General features: G+C 43.2%; 1 protein-coding gene across 2 annotated transcripts in view; it reads left to right on the plus strand.

The window, feature by feature from the left end:
* The window catches only part of LOC142582439 (atrial natriuretic peptide receptor 1-like), a 279999-nt gene that overhangs the window by 174668 nt on the left and 90368 nt on the right, over nt 1–14963 (plus strand). For both annotated transcript variants that reach the window (XR_012828436.1, XM_075692164.1), the window contains exon 3: nt 9230–9425. Coding sequence is in view for 1 of the 2 variants with exons in the window: in XM_075692164.1 (XP_075548279.1) it covers nt 9230–9425 (196 nt within the window). In the remaining variant the exon portion in view is untranslated. The remainder of the gene's footprint in view (nt 1–9229; nt 9426–14963) is intronic.

The following is a 14963-nucleotide window of genomic DNA, read 5'->3' on the forward strand; positions in this document are numbered from 1 at the left end:
TCTCGGAGTGTGCTGACGTCACCGCACGCTCACGTAGTCCAGTAGATCGTCTAAAAGATTAGTTCTAACAATTTACGAACATATTTCTTTAAACATTTTAGGAGCACTCCGTCAACAATTGGCTACCGATTTGCATTGGGACTATGATTTAAAACAAAGAGCTTGACTCCTGAGTATGTCATATATCGGCATTAATGTGTGTTAGAAAAATTTATAAAAGCTCTCAAGTTACTTCCCATCCTAAATATTTTTTGGCAAACAGTACGAGCTGTGGACGTACTGAGGATACATGTCCTTCAAACAAAAAAATATAGTTCGATGATGTATAGTACAACATTCTTTACACAAAAGTAACGAGCCTTCTGACGCAGTACTGAAGTGGTTATAGAGATAAAAGTGAGAAAAATACATGTTGATGGGGACCTTAAAATATTCTATGTGCAAAAGTAAGAAGGAAGTCTTTTACGGTGTATTATATATATTCTTTATACAAAAGTAAGAAGGAAGTCTATTAACAGTGTATTTAAAACATTCTTTATACAAAAGTAAGAAGAAAGTCTGTTAACAGTGTATAATATATATTCTTTATACAAAAGTAAAAAGGAAGTCTATTAACAGTGTATTTAAAACATTCTTTATACAAAAGTAAGAAGAAAGTCTGTTAACAGTGTATTGAAAATATTCTTTATACAAAAGTAAGAAGGAGGTCTTTTAACGGTGTATTTAAAACATTCTTTATACAAAAGTAAGAAGAAAGTCTGTTAACGGTGTATTGAAAATATTCTTTATACAAAAGTAAGAAGGAAGTCTTTCGACTGTGTATGAACAAATGTTACTAGAATGTAAATGTTAATAGACTGTCAATAAAGTTAATAGAAAGTTGGTAGGAGTTCTAAAGAATGTTAACGTTCATTTTTATAAGGGCGAGTTCTCCTTTATTGACACTGCGGGCTCGCGATATGCCAACAACGTTTCATTTCTCAGCTTTACATACGAACGTGGGCTGTGTTGTAAGTCCGAAGCTTCCTATTATTCGTCGGTAAAGTATGAACCATAGTAACTGTTCAAATTGTTCAATTATTCATGTGCATGTTTTAGCGTCATAAAGTTCCTCTTAAGCATGATACTATATACAGGCAAGCTAAGTGCGTCTTGCGATCACTATATTTACACGCATGCCTAACCTAGTGGTTCTAAATAGAAAATTGTGTCGGTTAACGCGCCCAAACTGAGCAGTGAGGTAATAGAGACGTTGCAGTGGAGGGTTTCAGGTTTAATTCGACCATCTGGGGTTCTTAAGCTTGCGTCTAGCGCTCCATACATGAACGCTTTTGCATTGTCCCCCTATCTGAATGTGGTCGCCGCGGCCGTAATCTAAACCGCTGCCTATATTACTGAGCAGCGCAGCGCCTTAGCCACTAAGCTAGCGTTGTTGGTTGAAGTGAATACGGAATCCCGCGGCTGCTCTGGCGTGGAGGGCGGCGCACGTGAGGCTGCACGTATACGCGTTATGATTGGATACATTGGATGACAGTCAGTCCCCGATGCCGCCATGCTGGGTGGCTAATGTTTATCTATTTGCTGCATATATCGACCCACTTGTCCATAAAGGAGTGAAGTAGGGAACCGAGGGGCTCGATTTCATTAATCATGACCATATAGAACCAACAGACAATGAAGCCAAGGAAAACATGGGGAACTTAGCTGTGGTTAAAACTAAAATGTAGAAAATAATAAAGATAGGGAAATGAAAGTGGATGAAAAGATAACGTGTCGCTGGCGGCAATATGTACGCTCTGACACATTATCTTTTCGTCCACTTTCATATCCCTTTCTTTATTATTTTCTACATTTCAGTTTTAACGAAAGCTAATTTTCCCGATCTTTTCTTTGGCTTCGCTGTCTGTTGGCATTATATGGGCCCTCTTGTCCATAAGTCGTACTTATGCAGTACAATTTCTGCCTGCTGTAGTAATTATTCGAGTATATTCTTTTATCGTGTTAGTGCACTTGTAAAATAGCTTTCGCGCTCATGACATTGCCTAACAGTTTGTGTAGTTAATGCGTAGAGGAGGCAAGTTTTTGTTAGGACATCTGTACTTTGACAGGAATAATGGTAATGGGGGCTTAGCAATAGCAGATGTTGGTAGAGTCATCGGTGACTTAGCGTGGAAACTTCTAGGGAGAACCTTTGTGCATTAACAGCAAGATTAATGCACCATTCTTTGGCACTTCCGTCGTCCTGTCACCAGCTCCGACCGCTCTTATCATCCGTCTTCAAAAAGAATAGAAAGCAATGTTTGTGCAGGACAGCCCTCGAACATGATTGTAAAAAGCGAGGCTTACACTAGCTTGCATCATAACTGCGCTGGTCATATTTTTTCATTGTGTTGTATAGTTGTAACGTCATCGTCTCCTGCGGGTTTTGGACGGTGGCACGTCGCAGTTTGTCACACACGTGACAGCGAGACGCCTGGCTGACCGTGAACTTCGTTGCAAACGTGTGACTCTTCTCTCACGTACAGTGGTTTTACACAAGTGACGCCGTGCGCGTCCTTTCATCATCTTGACCCGATCTCAGGGTAGATTATCGGCCACTACCCTGTGTAAAAGGAGGTTATTCGGGTCGTAGGGCAGCAGTGACAAACGCAGCACCAGCAGGTAGGCTGCTGCCAGTGAGCGAACTCGGTACGAGCCAAGCGATGGCAACGTGGCTTTGCTGGCATGCCGATCTTCGTCTTCACACCTGGTTCAAGTCCAACTATCCAACACGTTCCTTTTTTTTTAGTGGCAGGTTATCTAAAATGCGTTCTGACGTCAAAACATCACGCACTAATGCGCGAACGCTGAACTATCTCGGCGAGAAGCCCAGCATCACCAAACCACACCAAACTCGAGCAAGGTAGGAAAAGGAGGGTTCGCTTTAATACCGAGACTCAGGACTATTCATGGAAATTTCATTCACATATATTGCTTTCTACGCCCATTGCTTGCACAAAGTGGAAGTGGAGTCCACTGTTACTCCTATGGGTGGTCCCTACTCATTAGCTTACTCTTTTATCCAATATAACAACTAGCTTTCTCATTTCAGGTGTGCAACTGAGTTCACTGCAGAAACAGCACCCAGGAATATGTCACTTGGACTCTGTCATCGTTACAGAAGAGTGAAAGTGAACTCGAAATCCTTATATAGTGCGGCAAGTACTGTTTAAGGCACGTTCCCGGTTCATTAAAGTTCGTACCCGAGCGTTGTAGCTAAGCAGTTAGTTCCATTCTTGCCGAGATGAAAGTGATCGCTGGAACTGCCTTACGTATTGATCAGTCTTGCAAAACTTCTAGATCACTACGTTCTTTGACCCGACAGTATAGCTACATGGGAAATGCATTAGCCGCGATATGACCGCCCTGTCCTGAACTCTCCAGAGAGCGAGTAAAAGTCCGTGGTTCACACCCCGCTTACCGCTCCGTTCATCGAGCTTACACGGAAACCACGCCAAAGCATTCCGGCTTTCTAATTTATTGTTCTGTTTATTGGTTTATAGACTAAGAAAAAGACCGCCTTCAAATATGCGGAAGGGGACACAAGTGCTCCAGCTTTTTCTCATATCACGATTAAATGCAAGTTACATAAGTTAACTACAGCAACCTGGTCTCACATCTTGCTTTGAAAAAGATGGATATTTTCGCATCTTTGTAGGTAAGCGGAACTTTTTACCATAATTGATCACAGGCCGAGCGTACTTTGGATATTTTGGCAATGTTTTGGTACGTTTAATGTAGTAATGATGTTATTAGGAATTGGGATGGCAATACCCGCTAGCTCCAAGAGCATGTGCTGCGGTGTATGTACGGTAATAAAATACCCACCGCCGTAGTTACATATTGGTGGCGCTGTTGAACTATGCTCAAATAAATGTTGAATTGGGGCCTTGCAATATTTTAGGTCCCATATTAGCGATATTTGAGCCAAATAAGGGTAATTTCAGAAGTATTACCACCATTTAGGGCAAGTTGCACCTGGAACCCATAAAATGTGTGAAAGTGCCCGCAACTGTACCTAGTTCTACCGCATTTTCTATGTGGTGACGGCTCGATAAATCTGTGGCGCATGCACCAACACTTCAGGCTTCATCTGTGTGCTGCTACATTCGTTTTAATGCTTTATCATATTGCATCCTATTGAGCTCTTACTGCAACAAACGTATTGCGCACCATGGCATGGACAATTTTAGGCTGTGCCAGAAGTGAGCGGGAATACGTCCCATGCAGGCTCCTAGTCAGGTTAACTTTAACCCTACACTAGAACCAGTACAAACTATTCTGTTCGTTTCATCCTTTCAAACTAAAGTTGTACCGCGAGTATAAACTCAATGAGCGCTGACATACAGAACTAGTTACACTAGCTAAGCATAGCAGAGTCTCCCGACTCACTATTTCATAAAATTTTCCATCATACAACACTCGACGACGACCTCATATTGTAGCGCTGCAGTACAATTTAAACCGTATCGATCATCGCGCTAAGGTAGAAATTGATACATTTTAGACGACGTCATTTTTTTTCAGTCATTCATATTCCGTAATCACCAGGAATGGAGCCACCTTTGCTAAGTGTCGTAGCCGTTACCTATAACAAACTTTTTCTCGAAACGTTACCTAACTTTGCATAATCAAGAGGATATTTATTTTACCAACATCCATTGTAGGTAGTTGTTTGTATTTCTATTGTTTTGAAACCACTCCCCTCTTTAGTGTCATAGGAGCCTTAGTATAAGAGCAAATATATTTAACCTCCATGCCTTTCCTCCTCATATCTCTCTCTCTCTCTCTCTCTCTCTCTTTCGCTCGCTCTCTGAGTAAATATAGCGATTTCTGCGATTCATTTTTACTAATGCTTCGACCACTTAGTAAATACTATACCACTTCACCCCTTTCCTTTTTCTAGGTCTTGAAAACATCGCTAGAGTGAAATATTGACGCCAACGTCACGGTAATTTCGATCGGAACTGTGAACTCTTTTCTCGTCATTAATGTTTAATGTGCCTGCGGCGGCGTTACTCTACGAACTGAGAGCTAAACGTCTATTTATCTTGTACATGAATTCTATATTTGCTGCAAGCTGCACTGGAGCAACAAAGGTAGAAGAAACTGCAAAGAAAATGACCTACAATGGTCGTTCTCGAAGGCCTCGATGTACTGGCAGGCACGGCCTTAAATGTACTCCAGTAAGTATATAACAAATATTGCAAGCTAGAATAATTGCCGCTTCCATGTACATAATATCATCGTCACTTTATGACCACATCCACTGCTTCAAATATTTAAGTTATCGAGAGAATCATGACTGGCGCTTTCAGCTGATTGGAGGCAGGAACATTGCTTATGTATGAGGAAGCCGCAGTCACGTCGGTCTTTTCTCTGTGTTATCCTCGGACATCTGTAGTCGCAAATACATGTTTGATGTTCAAATATGTGCATTCGTTATTTTAAACACTTGTTTTTTTTTTTACGAGGAATTTGAATTCTCTGCCGGCTATGGCTCCACTAACGAATTTGTTTTTTTCTCTTGCCGACAAAACTTTGTGTTCTTTTCTTGTTAACTTATTTTCTTACTCCAAATTTAAGCTTTTCACAATATGTGGCATAAGAAAAAAGTACTCAACTTTATTTTGGTATATCGTCACCGTCTGCCTTTATTCAGAAGCTTCGCCAAGTGCTGCTGTTCGTTTATATGCTTCTAGAAAGTTCTTGAAAACTCGGTGCCAATACAACGTTGATTTAGTAAAGTTTTACCTATTTGTTCAAGTTAACTTTGAAAAGTAGTATCCTGACTCGCCGTGTGTAGCCCAGTGGTCATCGCGCTATGCTGCTCAGCTGGAGCACGCGGGTTCGATCCCGGCTGCGGCCGCCATCTTTCGGTGAAAGCGAAATACGAGAACACTGGCGCATTTACATTTATGTGCGCGCGAAGGAACCCAAAGTGACCAAATTTAATTTCGGTCCTTCCCTATGGCATGCTTTTCAGCGAACACTTTCACAAATTTTTAAAAATTGAATTTGGCGCATAGCACAATTCTAGTCCATCAGCTGGTCTAGTTGAAGAAGTGGATATTACATGCATAAAATATAGAAAAAGAAAATCTGGCAATCATCAAAAATTTACTCATTAAGTTATTAGCTAATTATCTGATGGTTCAGCTTGCAATTTACAAATTCTAGCGGTTGAGACAGCAAGGACCATCTTCTTTGAAAATCATTGTGTGAATGATAACATTTACGAGATATGCCCTGTCAAACTCGCGGTAAAAATGCACTGTCGTTCCACTTATTTTGTTACCAAAACATCGTTTTATACACTGAAGCATAAAAGTAACTGGAACCCCAATGAATTTCTCCGCAAAATTTGCGAAATAATATCTCAAAACTTGCGTTAACGATATTGTCATCGGCGGGCCAAAAGAAGTCCACTCTTATGCTTTTGTTAAAGAAATTTAAATTAAAGAATGAATGTGCGGAACTACGGTTTTTTGGCATCCACGAAAAGAGAAATGATAAAAAAATTAGGCCAGTTTTGGTCTTGGTAGGACGAAAGTTCTTGGTGACTGTCTCATATACGCGAGCAAGCATCGAAGCTTGCCCCGTGGAACGAAAAAACCCAACGCATGCGGACACCTTAAACGCATCACCGCTGGCGCCTCGGGCGGCTCTCATGGAGGCTTCGGAGCTTTCATGCATATTTTTCCACCCTGTTGGCGTCGCTGTTGTTGCCTGTAGCCCCAGGTCATGCCACTCAAGGCCATTTATCACTTGGAAAAATGCATACAAGCATGAATTCTTAGCGCAGCTAGCTTGGTTGAATTCCTTGTTTAAGTGCTAGCCAGAGGCTGTGAACGATATCTTTATATCTAGACAAATTTTTTTTTACTCGTTCTTCATAGGTGTAGCTAGGGCCCCAACGTAGGATATCAAGGTATCTTGTGCTGATGTCGTGTATTTTTTGGTCTCAAAAGGAGAAAAGGTTGCCTACTCAGCTATATTTTTGTCTTACCGCTATAGTGAAATACTCCCCCCCCCCCCCCCGATTCTTCTTCTTAGTTTTTTTTTTTTAGTTGAGTCAGAGAGCTGTGGGTACTTCCCGTGCTCCGGGTACCCTTGTATTACATAGTAGAAAGAAAAAGCAAAAAAAAAGCGAATTTTTTATTGCTTTTCTTTCATCATTGCCTTGATTCACAAAACTGCTCTTGCGAACTTGTACCTTTGTAGCCGCGATAACAACATGAATTATGATTGCTTTAGTGCAGAATCTACAAAGAAGCACATAGAGACACGTAGGTTCCGTTCCGTTGTGTCTCTGTGTGCTTCTTTGCAGATTCTTCGCTAAAAGACTAAGAGGTATGGATTACCAACTAGCCCGAACCCATGCTTTGCTATATTATACAAATCTTTAAACAGAAGTTTTATAAACTCTTTTGTAAGTCTGCACTGGCCTCTTCCCTATCTTTAGTGCCAACTTGTTGCGCAATTTGTACCAATGCGTCCCTACCAACTAATCTGGTTATCAATCAATTTTCTTACCACCCACAAATCGTCGTCAACGATAGGCTGTCACTCGAGTGATCGTGTTGCTATCGCACCCATTGTAATCATAAGTGGTGCGAGCCCAAATACCAATCAACGAAGAAACGCTCTTGACTTAATTGAGGCTGAATTGACAATTTTTTGTTCGCAAGTGATCGTTGCTATTGGCTGGCCGCCTTCGCCAGTCATATGCCTAGCATCAGGGTAGGCTATAATTCGCTTTTGTGAACAATCCAAGCCTCAAACGTTTTAGGCATACGGGTCCTTATGATTTTTGAATTTTGGGTCAGATTTTCTCTGGTTCTAAACCTGACTAAATTAAATTCTCGTGTTTTACGTGCCATAACCACAATTGGCGACTGTGGATTACTTTTGGTCACAAGGGCTTTTCAACGTGCAGCTAAATCTAACTACATGAACGTCTTTTTATTGCGCCCCATCGGAATGTTGGCTCCCATGGCTGGGATCGAACCCTGAAGCTCAGCAGCGCAACGCCATATCTATTGCCCTACAATGGCGCGCCCATCGTTCTATATAGGCGACGTAAACACATGGTTGGTTTTGGGCGTACTGACATAGCGTTTATGTGTGCAAGTGAATGTGAGTTGCCATCATTGAATGAGCAGCAAGGTAAGCCCACCTAGAGACTGCGTTTACGCGCTATACGCATTTGGCTCCCAAAACAGGGGTCCATGCACGACACGGCTAGCGGCATCTTCCGCGTTTGCTTGCACTGTCCCCAATGTCCCCATTCCACTGTCCCCATCAACTGTCCCCAATACACTGTCCCCAATACACTGTCCCCGATTCCGCGTTTGCCTGAAATGTCCCAAAACAACAGTCCTCATGTATCCTGCATGCCTTTTTGGACTTTCACTCTGCGCGTCTGGCTCTCGTAGGTCGCGAACGGATGCGCATGTCAGAGTGAAATTGCGTTCTCGATAGGAAAGTAGTAAAGCAAAAAAATATACGCGAGGATAGGTGGTGATTATTATTTGGGGACAAGAGAAGCACCGAAGCGTGTACATTTTTTTTGGGTACGCTTCTAATTAGCCTTCCTGGCAGGTCCGACACTTTAGAGCAGCACCACCATGTTTAGCTTCGCGTTTAATTCACTTAGCCGTGTTGGCCGCCAAATGGGCGTGGCGCGAGAACCCTGAACATGCTCCTACTTTGTGGTCTTATGATTCACATTTGAATAAACTGACTTATCTCGCCGATAGCACGCTCGACAGGATAAGCCGAGCCTGCTATCATACATACAACAATTCGAGCTTGAGTGGAGCGTGTAGTTACTTTAGCTATAATAGGCCCTGCTGCTTGCTCATGAGTCACCGAGGTATTAGAACGCCCCTAGCACACTAAAATCACTTCCGCGTCTACAACGCATGTAGTAAGCATAGAAATGTAAAAAAAAAAACGATAGAGTGCTTGCAACAGCGCATTCTGAAATAGAGGCACTTCATGGCGCGCTCATGCAGGCTGTCAATCGCTTCAAACCCACCCGGTAAAATATGAGAGTCCAGAGCACTCCTTGCGACAAAATATTTTTTACGCACGGGTTGCAATCAGACGCAACGAGCTAGGCTCCGTACGTTCAACGCTGGTCCAATAGCTCCCTCTCCGTCTCTCTCTTTCTCTCCGCTGACAGGCGCAACACGAGCAACACGCGGCCCTGGTACCGGGAGACCGACACAGCAGAGCGCAACCACCGCGCTCGGAAAGCCTACGAGGCGCTGCTCGTGGTGCAGACGCGAATCCCTGAGACGTCCGAGTTCTCGCACTTCAAGCAGGCTCTGCAGGAGACAGCTCGCAAGGAGTTCGAGTTCGACTACAACACGGACGAGGTGGGTCTGCTCGATGTTGCCGAGTTCCCTGTACGCTGCTCGTCCGACGAAACTCGCGTTCGGCGGCATTCTCTGCGCCTGCAATTAGGCGCTGGCTAACGACAGTAATTAAAACGAACGCCTGTCGCGCTGGTGAGGCAGGCAGACCGGCTGGTATGCGCATTACGGCTGTTGCGCGTCGAGGGTCTATCTCTCTATTGTACTATTTTCGAATGCAGTTGCGACACGTCTGTGCGCCTTCCTTCCCTGGTATGCCCATGAATGCGAACTTGTGCTGCACGTATGTTTGAAGCAGAGAGTGGTATAGCGTAAACAAAACATATGCGTCGAACAGACCTGTGAATCGCCATGTAAGGCAATGCCTCTGCAAGAAAATACAAACGTACTAAGGAACTTCCATTTGTCGTCACAAAGAAGGAAAGCGTACGTTTTAAAAGTGGTTCTTTCATAAACAAATTAACTTTCGGGCCTACTTTTTCAAATGTACATTCATCGCCAAACGTACATGCTATGTACATTCATTCTAATACATTATAATAACACAAAAGAATGGCTAGAAATAAAACCCGCAGGCACTATTAGTAGAGCGGCGTTAACTTCATTTATGAACGCGTTTCAGAAGTAAGAGTACAGCCCTAAGTGGTACATTCTTGACTGTCGGCACTATTTTCGCAGCTTAAATCTCGAGAGAGCGATCCTTTTTCTATGCGAGTCGTGTCTTGTCAGAAGAAAAGTAGACGGCGTGATGGTACAAAAGATGTCATTATCGTAAGATCTTCGAAAACCAGACAGCGCAAGAAAGAAACGAGTACGCAAAGAGACAGCGAAAGGGGAAAAAAGAAACGAAAGAGATAGGGAAACAAGAAATGAGAGCTCGCATATTGTTCGGATCTCTCGTTGGATTGTTGCTCGCCTGCCGATGCTAACAGCTTGACTCGATCTGCCACTCATCATATCTTTATTTTCTGTTATCTTTTCTTTTGCCTTCCTCGCGCACTCGGCATTTTCACCACGCTCGCTTGCTCCACCCATCTGTGCGGGAGCACAAAAGAGGGATCAGTGTGCGATGGATTTGACGCTGCATACAACTGACAAGCACCGCGCCGAAGCACTCACTTCGTCGCCGCCATTCCTCTTTCCTTTCTGGGCACTTCGTGATATCGATCCCAGCATAGGAACTCTCTCCACCTGTCCTCACCCCATTCTCCCGTGGAGATGGCAGCGGAAGCCTTTCGCTTCCCCGTTCACCCTGTTCTACTTTGTCATCCTCGTTCCCGCCGCTGACTCGCCCCCGTTCACCTTCTCCTTCGCCGGTCTCCCTTCACGTTTGTGAACGCCGTCCCATTGTTCAAGACCTTCCTTATCCCTCTCCTGCTGTTTCCCTTCGTCCTTTTTCATTTTTTTGTTCGCCTACTCGTTCTTGTAATTGTTCTGCGCCTCCGAAGAAACGATTCACAATTATAGAATTGTTTCCTTTCTTTATTTTTTGTTCCACGCTCACGAAGCATCTTTTGTCTGAATTCTTGTGTTGTTCGAGCTTTTCACTGGATTCTGTCTTTCTTACTGCAGCCAATTCGGTGCCTCCTTCCTTTTGCCATTCTGCTTCGCTATCATTTCCGAAGCTCACAGTCTCAGTGCTGGCGCTATTCTACTCGGGATCACCCAGTCTTCGGAACTTTCTGTGTCATTCACAGTCTTCTCCTCGGCCTTTGTTAGGAATTTTTACTTTATTTCCGGTGTGCGAAAAAGTAATCACAGTCTGAAACTGTCGCCCTATTGGTGCGGCCTTCTACTGAAGAGCCTCACGGCAATGCGATTGTGGTATTGCAGTTTTGCATTGCTTGATCGCTAGTAAGGAGATCGGGCTGTACGATGAAGAATTGGGATAACCCGAGAAAGCAGTAGGCCGAAGAGCGCTCAACTATTGATGGAGCATTATTATATTTAAGACCAGTAGTAATAAACACATCGATATTAGCGGCCATGGAACGTGACGGTTATTGTAGGCCGAAAGAACTTGACGGCGCTGCTGCGTCGCACAGCAAATGTGAGCGTGTAGATAAAGGTGACATATTGTATAGAATCAAAAATTGAGAATAAGGACGGCTACCCCCAATTAAAAAAAATCTGAGAGAATGAAATTAAAAAGAAAGATGTAATCTAGGCACAACTTCGTCGTCATGCTCATCAATATCTTTATTATCATAATCATGATCAGCAGCAGCAGCTTATTTTTATCTCCATTGCAGGACGAAGGCCTCTCCCTGCCATCTCCAATTACCCCTGCCCTGCACCAACAGATTCCAACTAGCGCCCGCGAATTTCCTAATTTCATCGCGCCACCTAGTTTTCTGCCGTCCTCTACAGTGATTCCCTTCCATTGGCACCCATTGTGGAATTCTAATTGTCCACCGGCATTCTACCCTACACATTACATGACCTGCCCAGCTCCACTTTTTTCGATTAGTGTCAACTACAATGTCGGCTTTGTGCTTTGGCGCTGCGATCCAATCCGCTCTCTTCATGTCTCTTAATGTTACACCTAACATTTTTCGTTCTATCGCTGTTTGGTTGTTCCTTAACTTGTTCTGGGGCTTCTTTGTTAGCCTCCAAGTTTCTGACCCGTATGTTAGCACCGCTAGAATGCGACGGTTATATACGTTTCTTTTCTAAGTCAGTGGTAAGCTCCTAGTCACGATTTCGTAATGCCTTCCTTATGCACTCCACCCCATCTATGTTCTGATGCCATTTTGTTCTCATGATCAGAGTCCCCGAGAGTAAACCGGTTGTACTTCATATTAAAACAGCCCGAAGTATGAAGGCTAACGAAACAGGCAAGAATGTTACGTTCACGGAATGGGTTATTCTCAAAAGCTTAGATTTATAGCTCGAGAAGTGGCCATACTGCACAGCAATCACATTTTCGTCGTCCTTTCTCACCCTCCGATCTTCCTATTTGCGACATAGATGCATCGTGATATTTTTATAGAGCAGAGGACTGGTATTCTTTCCTTGATTCTAGATTCTCTTGTAAGTTGTTCCAAGCTACAAGGTAAATAAAGTGAGGAAAGCGTTTATATTTATTTATGTTTGTTTGTGATGTTCTTAAGTTAAAATTACATTTAAAGGAGAAGGGGGGTGGTTGCTTTGAGACAAAATTGTTATTACGTACAGCATATCCGTGAAAGAAAACGCCACTACCAATTCCACACTTAATGGTGAGCAGATCAACCTGGAACAGAACGCCGCCATAACGAACAAAGCATTACAAAATTATTCATTACCAATTCCTCTAGGCCTCTTTTTATTTGGCCATCGATGCGATCTCACAACTTTTTCTCAAATATGGCTATGAGCAAGCGCTTGGAAGGCAACTAGGAAGGGCAAGAAAGTTGGGATTGCATTTCGAAAGCACGTTGTGCAGTAGTCTTCCGTGAGAGTAGGCACTGGTTTCCGCGCATACAGCATCAGTGGGCGACATTGAGTTTGTCTGCGCTGCATAGCTTTTCAAGCGCAAGTCAGCGTAGTAAAATGACGACCGATATAGGGATTGAGGACCGCGTTTGTCTTGCCTCTTTACCTATCTCTCCTCCACTTGCTGCATTGTCTCGTACTTAAGAAGCTCGAATATATATACTCTTGGAGAAGGTGACCTGAAGTGACAAATAGTTATTGCTAACAAAAGGTTTGTTAAGTCGCGGCCCAGGTGTCGAGTGCATGATCACTATTGTGTTTCATATTTTGCATACCTGTCAATACCCGCGTAAACTGCCAACAATAAATGTTGCTTTCTGCAAAAAATTTTGTTACAGCTTCCGTCAGTGGCGTCTTATTGTCAACCAGATTTCAAAAGCACTATCTACGGGTGTGTTTGGGCAAAGAAATGGTAAATAGGCAGTTCAGCGAATACTAATAAGTGGAATGATGATTTGCCCATTAGATTGACTTGCATGCTTACAGAAGAGCGACAAACCCGAACGGTGTCTGAGCAAATATTGATTCCGCTAGCGGGAAGCAAAGAAGGCTCCTTCGGACATTCACCGCTTTTGCATTTCAAATTATGAATTTCAGCTAATATACTGTTTGTGTGAACCTTAGGAATTATGAGCTCATTCTGCAGGAACATCCGGGGTTCTTTGGTTCTGGAAACACAAGCGCAGCATTCTGTGGAACTCATCAATTGTGTTTTCAAAGCAAAACTCTCACAATGAATTTGTTAGATTGGTGAGAAACCATTGCATGCTGAAACAGGCTGAAAGAACAGCATTTGTCTACACCATTTACTGTTTACCTTAGGCTGCTGACTACCTTCAGCCGAGGCAAACAAATTTGAGAAAACTTGAAGTAGCAATGAATCCCGTAAAATGCTTGCTACCTCAATTTTTGCTTCATTTCCACAATATTTATCTATATATTCTTCTCTTTTCAATTTATTCCATGTTATTGAGCAGCTGTCCTCTTTTATCTTACTGCATAATTACGCAAGATGCCTATGCGCCCTGGGCCGGCGCTGTATACTTTGCACTGTGAGACCAAATAGAAGCTCCTGCCAGTTCAACAAAAAACTTTGCTGACACTCAGCTCTCATCTCAATTCAAACTCCCTAGTGCTCCTTAACGAATGCATTATTAAGTTGAAGAAAGAGCATACGCATATGCAGGTATCTTTGCGTATTTGAGTATGACACAGGCGCTCTTCGTTATAAAATTACAAAATAGAAATTAAAATAGGTGGGATTGAATAAAGTGCACCACACGTTCTTTCTTGCCAACGTTTGCGTGAAAGAATGACTTAAGTAGCATCCCGAGGCGTCATTATGCTCGGAACATGCTTATGTAGCTACAAGCAGAGCACAGAATTTCTAAAGGTGTTGATGTCGCCTACAGCGCCACAGTTTTGATTAAGATATGTGATCGTAGATCGGATGTTGTTAATCTCCGTCTCTAATTCGTACATGAAGGATCATACCACCTGCTGAGCACCCTGCAAAAAGCCTTTACGCTGCGCTCATTGAAAAACATTGATATTCGGTAAGTCTGTGTGGCGCAGCTTTTGAGAAGGTGGAGGATGGATTTATTTTTCGAGACGAAGTGCATTAGGCCTAGCGACAGAGACAAGAAGTGTACGCAGCCACATTCAAGATTTTATGGAGCTTAGCCCTCATATTCCAATGAAATGTCACTTGAACTAGGAACACCGCAAGAAATACCAGGAAATTTCAGTTGAATCTGGCAGCGTTACCTTATATAAAGTGTTACTTCAACTGCTCGTGGCGCGTCATCTTTCAATTTGCATGCAGAGATTAACATATGTAGGGTAAGGGATGTCGCTGGTACCTGCGTTTCTACGAAGGGACCTATCTTCGTCAGGACAGATCCCTGACGAGGACAAGTCTTCTTGTAGAAACTTGAACTCTATAGAGATGCCTCTTTGCAACTACTGCCGGTCTCTTAAAGCCTCGGTCTTGCTGTCAACCTCTGTGTTAGAATTCAGATACACGGAAGACGGCTCTGCGTAGCAACAAGGTTTCGCACATTT

Source organism: Dermacentor variabilis, chromosome 5 (genome assembly GCF_050947875.1).
Source record: "Dermacentor variabilis isolate Ectoservices chromosome 5, ASM5094787v1, whole genome shotgun sequence".
Lineage (NCBI taxonomy): Eukaryota > Metazoa > Arthropoda > Arachnida > Ixodida > Ixodidae > Dermacentor > Dermacentor variabilis.